The 14,441-nt window shown below is 43.0% G+C and overlaps 1 protein-coding gene across 2 annotated transcripts in view; it reads right to left on the reverse strand.

Moving 5' to 3' along the window:
• Positions 1-3,897: 3,897 nt before the first annotated feature.
• SLC25A13 (solute carrier family 25 member 13) overlaps positions 3,898-14,441 on the reverse strand; it is a 99,296-nt gene continuing 88,752 nt past the window's right edge. For both annotated transcript variants that reach the window (XM_030226631.2, XM_009085982.4), the window contains exons 15-18: positions 10,074-10,212; positions 6,146-6,304; positions 5,975-6,065; positions 3,898-5,107 (exon numbers count right to left, since the gene is read on the reverse strand). In XM_030226631.2, the coding sequence (XP_030082491.1) occupies positions 4,918-5,107; positions 5,975-6,065; positions 6,146-6,304; positions 10,074-10,212 (579 nt within the window). In that variant the 3' untranslated portion in view covers positions 3,898-4,917. The remainder of the gene's footprint in view (positions 5,108-5,974; positions 6,066-6,145; positions 6,305-10,073; positions 10,213-14,441) is intronic.

A 14,441-nucleotide genomic window follows, 5' to 3' on the forward strand; every position in this document is an offset into this window, starting at 1 on the left:
AGGCTAAATTGAGGTTTAGCACAGAGGACAGGACTGTGAGGTACACATGGAAGGGACAACTCTCCTACACTGGTTGAAGGAAAGTCCAGAGTCCCCCTTGGTTTCAGTGCCGAGGATAAGAGCCATGCCTACACAGGCAAGAGGCAGAGGAATGATGTGGCCAGGGACGTGGGATTTGTTCTGAAAAAAGCTGTGAAAGGACATGGGGAGATATTGCAGGTGGCACTGGGGTGGGAGCTGGAGGCATTAGCTGAAAGATGAAGCAGGATTTGTCACCTTTATGCCATGTACTTTGGTCAAGACACCCCGTGGTAACAGAGAAAGAAGATGATAGCCAGGGAATACTGACAGAACACGTGCACAGCACTGGCCAACCCGGAATTTGACCAGGACACACAGAACTAAGCATGGGACTGGAATGCCAGGTCCATTGTGTAAATAACAGCACTTAGTCCAACTGGATCTTTGAAAGGTGGAAGTGAAACAGGCTACCTCTCAAGTCTGGGAACACCACAAACATCTCCATGGAAAGGCTGTCAGAGCAAGTCTTTGCTGCTGAGAGGAGACTCCACAGCATTACCTGCAGCTTATTACTTCAAAGATAAAAAGCAGGTGGGACAAACGGTGCTGAATTGCAACGATTCAAGAGCTGCAGCTTTTTCCACAGGGTACTCAGTAAGTGCTCCATAAGAAATTTTTCACGAAGGAAGGTGTTTCCTCCTGAGTCTCAAAACCAATGCCCCAAACATTTGCTACTTCTGAAAACATCAGAGCCCCTACCACACCCTGGAATATCATCATCTCACACTACAAATGACAGCCTGCATATCTAGGGCTATGGAAACAGCTAGGAATAGTTTCTTTTACACAAGACAGGTGGGAAAAGCTCTGAAGAGTTTTAGCAACTGTAGATAAAAAGTAGAAGACTGGAAACCCCTCAAAGAGCAAAATAGCATCCCACATGGAGTGGGTTGGTCTCCATTGGCCAGTGACAAAGGACACTTTCCAAAGGCAGAACTCCGTGCCCAAGGGTGCTATAGAGAAGCCACCTGTCCTTGGGAGGCTTACAGGACCAGTTCTCCTTCAAAGTCATAAGCAAAGATACTTCTGAAGTAACACCACCATGTCTGGTACACAGTGTCTGCACAGCCTGGGGTGTGAGGAAGGCCAGGCAATGTAACTACAGCAGCTGGAATGAATCTTGCAAGCAATAGTATTGCTTCCTGGTGTGATGAGGAACAGTGCAAGAAGTTAAAATTATTATTACACTTGAAATGTCATCTCTCTGAAGGACAACAGACACTTTGATGGCATCCCCAGGTTCAGCACTAGGCAAGGCTGCCCAGTCTCACAGCCTGAGTTATCTGCTGCCCACCATGCAGAATGCAGAATCACCACTTGGCACGTGGCATTAAAGAAACCACCTCATCTCAGGCTGCTTCTGTGTTATTTGATGTATTTGAAGGTCTCTGGAGACACTGAAAATGCAAACATCTTGAGATTTGTATATTCTCAACCATTAAATAATTCACAAATTATCACTATCTCTGAGGAAATCACCTTCTAGCTTATGCAAAAAATGACAAATTTATTTAAACAAAAACAGAGTCTGAGTTTCACAGCAGTGTTTAAACAGCAAAGCTAGAGGATGCCTGATTGTCCTTGTGCCACTGGAGAGGATCTCAGCAGCAGGCAGTGTGACATATATGCACACACAGCAGCTAAGCCAAGGTCATTCCAAGCAGGCTGTCCCCTCCTAAGATGATGCCGAGCTGCTTGTCAGGTTTTGTATTTTTAGCAGGTCTAGCCCAATTTATTTTTGAAGCCTGTGGTATGTTTGCTTACAAAAGCATCCCTGCAAAGTGTCAATATTAAGTCAGCTTAAACCCAACCCATTCCCCAGGGACCAGGCAGAAAAGCATCTCCTGGCTTCTGCTGGACTGAGAAACACAAGCATGGGGTACCTGCTTCAGGGACGCTCCTTCCCCACTCTCAGCCTGACAGGTAACATCACCAGTATTTGGCCTTTTTTTTTTCTAGAAGCGCTGTCACAAGGAGTTAGCTGGAGTGCAGGAAGCAAGTGAGGTTACTTTTTTATCCATTTGCATAACTCACCCAGAAACCAAGAGAGGACAAATATTGTCCTCAGGGCGTTTTGTTTGTTTGCAAGGCAATCTGACAATCCTTGGCCTGCAAGCTTTTCAGAGCAGGAATGCATCCTTTTGTGTCTGGAGGAAGCCGACTGTGGGCACAGATCTTCCCCAAGATCTCTGGGCAGAGCTGCAACACGATTTGGAATGTTTTGAACTCAGCTTCCTGTTAACAAAGCAGCCACTGGCTCTTCAACACTTCTGCCCTCCCTCTGCTGTCTACTGACGCTGAAGAGATGGGCAGAAGGAGAGAACAACCCTCCAGGAAAGTTAATGGCAAAGGGAAAGGCCACCATGGGTGGGGTGGGGGTGTCAGTCCAGCCCTGCTCAGAGAGGATGAAGGCTGTGGCCTTCTGAGATAGGTCTGACATACAAGAGCTGTGCCTGAGCTTCGTTCCTGGGATGGGAGCTTTGCCCTTCATCCCAAAATAAAGAACAAGTCATAAATATACTGCCAGGCCTGGGATTGAGAGGTCACCAGGAGGCAGAGAAATTGGTTGTGTGGAACACAAGCAACGAATGATCTTTATCACACGAGCCAAGAAGTTGTGCAAGCTCTACAATAACCCAGGACTAATTCTTCTTCCGTGCCTGGCTGCAAAGCCTGGGCAGCACTGGGGTTCAGTGTCAGGCAGCAAAGGAACGTGCTCTGGTGGGTGCAGCCTGGGTGTCCCTCTCCAGAATGAGCCAGGAAGAAGCAGCTGCCAACCAAGCCTATCCAGTGGCCAGGCATTTCCTCTCCTGGACCAGGGAGAAGGTCCAGGAGAGCAGTGCAGCTCTGCACTCAGACATCTTCCCAGAGCTGCTGACTTCCCACAGAAACCCCTGATACTGAATATCAGGCAAATCTGAGGGATGAAGTATAAAAGCAGCTCTTAAACAGTCTAAAATCTCATGTGTGAAGCACAGGCAGCATCCAGCGAGAATGTTTTACTTCTGTGACATTCTTTAACCAAAAACCCTGATGGTTAATTTTGAAGGGCTAATACAAGGGAGAGTTTTTTCCCCCCTATTTTTGAAATGGAGGAGCTGTCGTTCACTGGGAGGAAGCAGCTGCTGTCTGTCAGAGCCCAGTGGTTTAGCCAGACTCCAAGATGCAGCTGCAGGTAAATGTCATCTGCTCCCCCCACCTTCACACACACAAGTGTTGCTACTCATACCCCTGAGCTCCATTTCACTAGTAACTTCAAGGTACAAATTAGTCCAAGAGAATAACTTTCATGATGACCCAAATGCAAATACAAAATCAGAGTGATTTCCATTTCAGTATTTCCACAAATTACAGCACAAACTCATTCTTCTGCAGAGACACTGCATCTGTGCATTCCCTCAGTTTACAGTCAAGGTTGAAGGCACCCAGCCCTCACCCCCCACTCAAGGAGACAAACAAAGCCAAATTCCTCATCTTAGAGGTTGTCATAGAAGACACCCAACAGGAACTTCAAGTGATTAGGTGATCAGGCTGCTCATAACTACTAATCTTCCCCCAATATTAAAGATCAAAATATCAAAGCTTCAATCCTGGCTTCTGACTGAGGAAAAAGTTTCTCTTTTTTCCTGAGTGACATCTCCACCAACAGACATCTTTTCTGGGCAGGAGAATTGTAGCAATTTGTTCTCAAGCTGCAGGTGTTTTCATAGCCTACAAGTGCAAACATTAGCTTCATCTTAACCTGACTTTATCACTGAAGCTGAACAAGACATTCGATGTACTACACTATTTCCATAACAAAATACCATGTGTGCATCTGTTTGAAAGGTTTATTTCTATCTTCATAAATACAGAATTTTCTAAACACTGTGCAAGGCACCAAAAAATTAAGTAAAATCTTTTATTTTAGACTATTTTAATCTCTTTTGACTCAATGAAGTAAATAATCTGAAACCACCTATTTGCCAATTACAAGCCAGCAGTTAAGGCAGGTACCATTGATACAGTGCATGAATTTTCTATTGCAGTTATTTAAACAAGCAGCGTTTTACTATAGAAGTGCATATACAAACTGAATTCCAAACACCAGCAACCCAAGGTAGGCACCCAGTTATGAAATTTCCTTGTATGTGTAGTAGAATGCCAAAAGTTCTGCCATAAAGTGCAAAGACTATGGACAATAACACTTTCTTTTGAGCATTTTGATACCAGTAACATAATACAACGGCTAAACATTTATAAACGTGGTTTCCATTACAAAAACATGTTCCACATAAAAGCTCCATAATACAATCCAGAAACAGAACTTGTGCGTGATTTCAAAAGCTGAAGCTGTACTGGCATACTTAGGTACCGGGTATAGATTTGCTGACCTCTACAGACACGCAGCAAGTTTCAAACCAATTTCCACGCACAGTTCCAAATCATTCTGCTTTGAGCACCGTGATATCCACTGAGTTTTCCATCTGAGTGACGATGTGGGACATCTGCCCTGGCAATCTGCAACTGAGCATTGCCTGTAAAATGATCTGGTTCACAGCTCTCACCCAGCCCTCCCCAATAAACAGAACCTAAAATTAGTGTCTTCCCAACACAAGCACATGTCAGATGTGGACTAATACATTCATGGTCCCAAACTTAAAACAACTGGTAAGAATTTCACAGTGATCTGGTTACGGAAGCACAAAGACAAATGATTCCATTTAAGATGAAAATTACCTTAAAACTCAAATGAAGCTAATCTTTTATATGATGAGAAGCTAAAGGAACAAAGTATTAACCAATTAGAAAAGTGGCTCTTTCCCAACTCATAACAAAAACCCTACAGCAATAAACTTAGGGTCCTACTGCTGCAGCGGCCTTTGAGGTAGGTGGCGATGGCTTAAACCGAGGTAGGTAAAGTCCAAACTTGTTTTCAATCCCTGCAAAAGTGGCAACTGCCAATTTATAACCACCAACATGATCGGGGTTAGGAGCAGGGAGCGTGATCCTAGATTTAGGAACTGTCTCTGATCCAGCTGGTTTTCTGCAAAATAATAAAAAGAATAAATTAACTTCCATAGAGTAAAATCAGTATTCACGAAAATCTCCGTAAATTTAATGAGACATCTGAGTGTACTTCCCTGCGAGTAACTAAAAGGCTACAATGTAAGAAGAAATGCCCAGTTTTAAAATCTTCCAGAACAGTTAGGCACCTTCATGTTGATTGAGTACGGTCAAATCCAGGTAAAATTTGCAGTGCATTAATCAAAACTAGTGTGAGGTAGCAGGGGTTCATAAGTCTTTGCTACAGCACACAACCAATCCAGGAACATAGCAGAGTTTAAGTAATTTTTCTGGCGGCTTTCAAACCACTGTCCCCAAAGATCTATAGAATCTGTAAGTGCTCTGGGATCAAGTTAAACAGCTACATGTACATCCACCTGTATTGTCAACAAAGGCAGGAGGCACAGCTGAAATGCCAACAAATTGGTTTTGACCTTGGTGACAACTATATATTTTTTTGGATGTCAAATGCCTGTCTAATCAGGGACGCAGCTCCTGCACCAAACAATGAGGGCTAATGCAGAGCATATCCTGACCTGGCAGGAATCACATTTTTCCTGCATTTACATTCCCAGCCCATTATTTAGTCTCCCACTGTCTCTGTTTACACTAACATAGGTCCCCTGCTTGAAACTGTGACATAAAATATGGTAATATCTTGCTATGAAACAGCTACTGGAATATCATCCCATGCCCTACCAGTAAAGAGTAGTTGAAATAATATTTACAAAGCCTTTACAACATGTCCTAGCAAGCCGCTGCCTCTGATGTTCCGAGGAGGACCAAGACCCAACAGAACCAAGGGTAACTTCTGGATCCCTGGTATATTCAGACATCACATACTTACACTCCTCCAAAGTCCACATAAAACCATCTCTGCAGGAGCTCGTAAGTCACCAGAGTTACACCAAACTGAGGAGAAGATCGAAATACACGAGCTTGAAAGAAAAGAAGAGAGTTCCTAAGTGACAGATGCCACAATCAGAAATCACTTGGCAATCAAAGCTCTTTTACACACCTCCTGCTCCTTTCCAGAGAGCCTTCGGGCCTTCTTCCCGCAGGATCTTGACGAAACAGTCCACGACGCCGCTGTAGGTGGTCTGTCCTGCTCGGGCTGCCACCTGCAGCCTTGTTTTGATCACATCTGCAGGGGTGACCAGAGAGGCTGCAGGCATACCTGAACAACACAAAAGTCATCAGGTGAGTACCACTGCTTTGGCACATATACTGCACAACTAGTTTATCCAGAGGGAAGCAGGTCTTTCCTCCTTACATCAGGAGAATCCAGCCACATTTGATTTAAACAGAACCTGGGAAGGGGAACAAGGAACAAGCAGCAAGAGGTTGCTGTTGTGGACATGGCTTAACCCAGAGAGAACTTCTCTCAGAGAACAACCATATCACGTGCTTCCTACCAAGCTGGGAGGCACAGATTGGAGTTTCCAGTGCTAATCAGAAACTTGCACAGTTAATAAACACAAAGCTTTTGGAGGGAAGGTTGATATTTCCCTTTCCTTTTCATTCCTTTCTGTGGTTCCTGGCATCCTGGTGTACACTGTGCTAGAATAGGCTGTACACAGACACAAACACAGACACACAAACACCTCTCACACAGCAATCTCATTGAGAACCAGATAATGCCATGCATGCTCAGCATCACTTGAGAGCTAAGGCTTACAAAAAGGGTCATTCTTCTCATTAGGAATGGCAGACTGCTCAGCTGCAAAGCCACAGCTGACATCCTCAACAGAATATGTGGAGGAAGATTTAAATTTACACTGGCAGATAATCAACTAAAAGTAAAAAATACCAAATTACCAATGGGTGGTATTTCCAATTACAAATGGGTGGTATTTCTAAAATCATTCCTATCCAAACTTGAGGCATGCTTAGAATTGGAAAAAAAAAAGACAAAAAAAAAAAGGCAAAGAAAAGCACCAAGACTGTACCCAGAAGACACTGTCTCTTATGGTTTTATTACTTTTCCATTCTGCATCTGTTCCAAACCAACTTGGTTAGATATAGATGCATAAATCTCCTTTCCTTTTTTATTTTCCAGCTCAATAATTCTGTAACAAATTTTATCCAAACCAGCATGGTCTGGCCTCAAGCTCCAGAGCACCCTTCCTGCAGACTGCTCCAAGAGGTCAAATCATAAGAATATCACTGAAAGAAGATTTCCTCCTCCTCTCCTTGTCCCCTCAAAATAACTCATACACTGAGCATGCATTCAGTGTAAGCATGGGCTGTCTGGCAGGCAAGCATTAAAACCTGGTCAAGGTTTCTGAACTCCAAAACCACTGAAATTCCTCTTTGCTTAGCTTTACCCACACCAGGGCATTGCTTGAGTCTTCAATTTAAAGCCAGACTTTTGTCCTTCAAAAGCCAATCAGTGTTTTCATGAAAACCAAAGAACTAACTTAGAAACTTAACTGCTTACTACACACTGACTTCCATCTCCTTATCACTCACTCCATATTATTGAGGATATTTTGCACTTGAGATACTTAAAATCCTTTCTTTAGGAACTATGTGTACAGGACAAAAGCATTTCCAGACAAATCGAAGTTACAGATTGCTGCCAAGAGAAGCTTAGAATCAGAATGTGACAAATAGCCCAGCAGGAGCTGACAAGAATCAAAAGGAGCTAGGGGAAGAGAAGGAACTTCACAGAGGCAGTAAGCAAACAGAGCAAATTAAGGAGAGATCCTGCAGATGGTATTAGAATCATCTCAGAATATGCTACAGCACAACAGGTTGAGACATCTGAAAACCAGAAGCAGATCCAGCTAGATGACACGTGTTGCCTGTGACCCCAACCACAATGGAAAGGAAGATGATGTAAGCAGTACAAGGAACACCCACTGGCAAAGGAGGCAGATGTACATCTGAGCATGGCTAGCTTGAATATCCCAGCACCATGGGCTGTGTGTGGGAAGGGGGAGTTTCCCACATGCAGCAAGAGCTCATGCACACATCTGAAGTCTGATGACCAGGTGAGATCCCTGGCCAGAGAAGAGACATCGCCCAGAGACTGAAGCCAGCTTTTCAGAAGTGGTGGGTGCTTTGTTCTGTCTTTCCCTTGACGTTCTTTGGCAAAACAGGGGACACAATCACCCCCATCACACTGTGCATGTACCCAATAAAACAAATTTCTTGGTTTTATCAACAGTATGATGAGTGTTGTATCTCTAACCCTGTAATTTGCTCATGAGAGTTAACCTAGGATGGGATTCACAGGAAGCACTGGATAAAATTCACTTTATAACTAGATTGGTGAGCCATATCAGCAACAATAAAGACTGCTTCTGTGCCTGAACTTCAAAGGGATGGTTATCTCAGTCTGCAATCACCTGACAATGGCTAGAAAGAGAAAAATAGGAAAACCTAAGAAATTACTTGGCTTAAAAATGCCATCTTATGTTTCAAGTCTGTAAATATGATCTAAAGTTCAAAAATTGTTTTGTTCCATTAAAATGGGTAAGAAATAAGCTGGCTGTAAAAGCTCCTGTTGGAGGGTTTGGAGCCTGGCTTTGGAATGGGGTGGAGGAGGGGAGAGGACAAGGGGGTTTTGAGCAGCAGTCATTGGAGCACAGCTGGCTTTGCTACTGCCAGCTCAATTCCTCTGGGCTATGAGCTACTGAATAGAGATCAATATGCTTCAACACAACAAACCAACTGATCTTAGCTGCTCTCCAAGACCAGATGCTGGCCATAAAAGGGCCTTGCTCTCAAAGAGACACAGCCCTGTGTACAATTTTGACCAGGAAGATTTCTCAGAGAGGAGAAAGCTTAAAATTAAATGAGAAAACATTGCTAAACCACCTGTCTGTACTGTATTCATGCCATTCCATAATTTTTCTCATCTGGCAGGTCACAGCAGTCTTCCAGGGGGCAGGCTGGAGAAGGAAGCTGCTGGCTGCAGCTTGGAGACACCAAGCAGCCCCAGACAAGCATGGTGGAAATACCAGCTGATTTGAGCCCTCCTGCTTGCTACACACTCCCCTAAAGGTCCTGCTGCACAAATTTGCAAGCCTATTTTTTTCCTAGGTGGGAAACCATGGACACTGCAGGAGCAGGACTCTCAAGCTGCCCCCTCTGGCAGACAGCTACCAAGTGGTGGTCCCCTGGGATGTAGAAGCTGTGGAGGGACCAGCCATGCAGCAGACAAGGGCAAGCTCAGGCTTACAAAGCCTCTGACTTCTCCCTTAGGCTCTGGCACACTCAAACTAAATTGATCTGTGAGAAGTTAAGCATGTTTGGGCTCTTCTGTCTGCTGTGCAGCAGACTAAAACCCAGTGCTCAAGACCACACTCTGCACCTCTGTCATATCTGGGTATACCAAAGGAATTAGCAACCTGTGGCCCTGCAGCAATGTTTTCAAGATCTTCTGCTTTGTTTAATATTTAAAAAACCGATAAAGGTAAAATCCTCAAGAAGCCAAGTAACTTCAACAGGATACTGAGGGTAGCAAATACTGTCATCATTTTGTCACCTGTTATATAACTGTGTTTAGAGAGCTGTACTTCCAGTGTGGCTTCTGGAATATATATGGCAAAATTCAAGATTCACTTGATCATAAAGAATTTAATGAATGCCATGGTTTTGTTTATAAATAATTACAATAGAACATTAACTGACAGTGAGACACAGCCAAAACCAGCACAGAAACTTCACAAGGAATGATGATAAATAAGAAAAAAATTAGCAAAAAACTTTATTATCCCTTTCTTTTGCATTCTGAATGTTATGATTATACCAGGATCTCACAGTATCTTCAACTTGCTCTATAGCACAGTAACTTTGCTGTTTCTGCAATAAGGCTGCAAAACACATTATTGTTGCATACAGTCCTTTTGAGCATTTTTTGTTATTGTTGTCACTGCCATAACTATTGTGCTGCCAGAGCAGTATAGAGCCACCAAAAAAGAAATCTGGACACTTACCAGCTATTGATCCAGCCAAGAGCAGATTTCCAGGGCTAACCCTCCCATCTTCATTTGTAAATGAAGCTTTCAGATGAGCGTAACAGGGGAAGTAAATGGCAGAGAAGGGGATGTCCCGTAGAAAACATGCCTTAGCACCCTGTTTGAAAAAGAGAACAAGTTTTGAGAATGAGCAAATTTACCATGATGAACCCTGAATATCAGAGAACAGACAGAGCAACATTGTATTTTTTCAGTTTGCTGCAAAGGGCTTACAGAAAAAGCAATTTCTCCCTCAAAATTTTGAGAGATTCGTGTATTTCACCCTGCTGAGGAGTGTCTCTGTGGTTTTCCTTGGTTCAGTAATTTCTGTCATTGTATGTATCTTGCCTACTTCTTCTCCCTCGCTCTGAGGTAATGTAGTTATGTGCTGGTAATGGAGACAATACCATGTGTTTGAGTAAACTCTGAAAATACCTTTGGAGAGCTTAAAATAGTTGACCTTGTAGCCATGAACCTGTAGTGGGAGTTTAAAACTGTTTGAAACAGAGCCCCAGGATAGGTCTGACACCTCTCACTCCCACTTTAGATTAATACTCCACGGGAAACAGTGCCCAGTACACACCTCTATACAGGCACTGTAATTGATAATGCAACATATATTGAGGGTATAGGGGAATTAACAGCCAGTCTTTTTGCAGAACAGTAACAGCATGATTTCCTTGTGAATTTTTAAGTACAAGTTATCTGGGATACAGTTTGTTTCAATAACTTTCATCTCCTACTGCTAAATTTGCCTTGCTATCAATATGTGGGAGCAGCACAACCAGCCAATAAAGTTACCAGCAATACAGCTGGTTTCAAATCTAAGAGGGAAGTGAACAGAAAAGGAAATTCTTGGGGTAGTGGCAAGCAATCAAATGTTTTTCAAACAGGGGGAAAAGCAAAAAGGCCCCTAGGGAAGGTCAACCAAAATAAAATATCAAATAGCATCCATGCTCCATCAGCAAAGGGATTTGTAGTCTGCCTACAAATCTGAGTCTGGATCTCAGAATGGAGATCCAGAAGACAGCAGAGCCTGCCAGGACTAAGACCAGGAGGAAAGCACAAACAAGAGGTGGCTTGGGAAAACGGGTAAAATCTTTCAAGCTTGAGAAAGAAATGGTTCATGGATGAGCCTAAGCCTCTTCTCTTTGAAGCAAGGGTGGAGACCTGGTGAAACTGCTTGAGGTTCATCCACAAACCCTCAGGAGGTGCCCTTGTTACTGTTCTTCTCTTGTTCACAGGTCTAGGAACACATGGCTCAGTGCCAGACATTTCACAGGGGACATGTTAATATCCACATAATTTAATTAAATCTAATGATATGCCTGGACACATCTGTAAGCTTAGCTTGTATTATAATACCAGTTAAAATACAGCACTTATCCAAGTTAGATGCTGGTTATCAAAGACAAAAGAGCTGCAAGGTGTCAGAAAAATCATGAGGTTGCCCTTCCACGAGGCAAGGCAGGGGAAAGCAGCAGGATGTGTGACAAGATAACCAGGTCCTGCAAGCTACTTCTCAGGAGACTCTAATAAGTGCAGCTTGCAGTCAGAGACTGCCTCAGAAAAAATAAGGTTTATCTCAAAAAGCCATTAGATCTTGTAATCAGACTTTCTGTGTGTCACAGACTCAGCAACTGAACACAGGGAGCACAACAGGTTCTGCTCCAGCCCCCGGTGCTTTCCCCCCGCACTTTCTCAGCTTATCTCTTGATGTTTTCAGACTAAGAACTGACCACTTCTCCTGGCACTTCCTTTAGAGGTCAGTGACTTCTGCAGTTCAGAGCCTCTGGCTTCTCACTCAGCTGGATGTCTGATTTATGCTGCCCATTGCTGGTTCTTGTTACACCTTTCCAGAGACACCAAGCCAAATGCCACAAAGGAACTCAAAAAGCGCTGGTGTTGGTCCTGCTCTGCCCCTTATACACTGCCTTGAGGACACAGAGAAGGTGAATTTTTTGTACTCAACAGAGACAAGGATTCTGGACTCTCTTGTGCAACGGAAGCCTGTTGAACAATTTACTTTTAATCTTCATGTAGACAAGACTAGGGTTTTACCAACTTCTGCATGAAAAATCCAACATTTTAAGGATCAAATGTCTGCACTGTATTTACTTCACAGAAAAATTATGAGACTCCCTACTGAAGCATTCACAGACTGACATAGTTTCTTCAAAGATTTATTTTTAGAGCATGCGTTTCCTCAGAGCAAATCTCGCTGCCTTTGCCCTCAGGGCACATTACTTTTATTTTCTTTGCAATGTCATTAAACACTGCACACATTTTTTTCCTCTGCATTTTTTGCATACCCTGAAATATACTGATAGAGAAAGTCCAAATGCAAGCAACTCTTAGTTCAACCTGAGCTGCTAATACTCCCCCTTGATTAAAAGGCTCTTTTTTCACGGGGCAGAAGTGGCATCTTGTTAATATCACTAATAATATACATTCAGGTATGCAGAGAGGGAAGGATGTCCATCAACTTAGCTGGCTCAGTGTAAACAAAACCTGGATCAAAACTTGGATCCACTTTAATAATAACCAGGCTTGGCTCTGGTCCAGCATTGCAACAGTCTAAAGTTTCCCCCCATCGTTCCATTTAAAGTCTGGGAAAGCATATTTAAAAGCAGGCCCCATTTAACTTCAAGTTAATCATCCGCAACCAGCCTCGGCCAATTAGGAAGGCTTAGGGAGATTGGCCACAGCATCTTGAAAAGCAAAAGAAACATTTATTTTACTTCTCGCACCTTTTTGATGTGGACAACGTGCTGAAAGCCAAAGGGAGTTTTAATCAATCCCCAGAAAGCAGTAAGGAGCATCCACCCGAGTTTATTCTGGCAGCCAAGGTGCGGACCTGCCAGGCATGAAATTGCTGGGAGATCCTACACACCAGGACATGCGCCTTCCTTCCTCGCACAACAGCCAGTTGGCTCCCATCCTCAATCTCTTTAATAACCTTAAAGCTCTTAATCTCGGATAGTATCTCACTGAATAAACCAAAAGAGTAAAAAAAACCCTGATTGTCAAAGATTTGGATAAATAAACCCAAGTCAGTGCTGGGGCAGGTTCTTTAGCATGCTAATTCCTGCTTATACCAGCTCTACCTGCAAATAAGGCTCTAAACAAACTATTTCTACTACAAGGGGAGGGTAATTATACTGACAAAGGCACCTCTGTGTCGGGTTGGGCAGAAGGAGCCGGCAGGTCTGGGAGACGCAGGCTTAGCCTAGTCTCCTGCAGTGAATGCACATTGTCTAGTGCAGGGGGAAAAATGCCAGACTGGGGGAACCTAGCAGCATTCAAGACAACAGTGGTGCACCTTGTCTGCGAGAGTTATTTAATGCTTCTGGCACCTGTACTTACAGCCACCCCCTCTTTTTCTCTTTTACAGGTTTAGAATTTATTTGGCATGTATAATTGTTATTTTGATCCTATAGCTACAAACAATAGGCAGCATGTCATTTCTTGATCATTTTGCATTCTTCTTGGGTTTTACTACAGATTTAACCCTTTGGAATCGGGGCCCTAACAGCACCTAACAGGTTTTGTAACAGTCAGTCAAATATTACTGGTATTTGCTTTCAGGGGCTGCATTTTTTTTTTCCCCACTGTAAAATGGCATTGCCTTAAAAGCTACTATAGGTTTTTATTCACATATATTTATACCAACCAAACTATGAAACTCATGTTAGAGGAATAAAATGCCGATTTCAAATGTTCTACCAGCAATTTCAATTCAGTTTGCAGGAAAAAAATATCGCTGTTTTAGTTGGAAGGGCATTTTTTTTGTTAGTTTAAAAGGAAATTTCTGAAAAGCAGGTTCTTACATATGAGAACAGTCACAAATAGGCATGGTGGATGCAAAATGTAACTCAAAACTTTTACTACAGTCTTTCATATGTTTATCATCCTGCTGTAAACCCTCAGCTTCAGAACATGAAATAGCTCAGCTGTTATCAAAGGAACCAGGTGAGAGCTTGGTACACAGCCTGTTGCTTGAGATTACACTTTCCAGGTCAACACACCAGAAGCTTTTTTATGAAGCATTTGGGGGGAAGGGAGTGGAGGGTGGAGGGGGAAAAGGAGACTTTTGGAAGCTTTTCTGACTAGTTTTGGAAATGAAAACTGTGTTGGCAGTATCAGCCAAAGCACAAATTTGAGCTAAATACCTTGTAGCAATTATAAAAATAAACATTACCACAACCAACATAGCCTTTCCTTGAAGACTCATTTACCACTCTATTATTTACTGTCTTCCTGGGATACAGAATAACTTTGTTGTGCAAAATTACGAAGTGGCACTGTCTGTTATGCTGTAAAGCCCTATTCAGAATGATTATGCAT

The sequence above is a fragment of the Serinus canaria genome, chromosome 2, assembly GCF_022539315.1.
Source record: "Serinus canaria isolate serCan28SL12 chromosome 2, serCan2020, whole genome shotgun sequence".
Taxonomy (NCBI): domain Eukaryota; kingdom Metazoa; phylum Chordata; class Aves; order Passeriformes; family Fringillidae; genus Serinus; species Serinus canaria.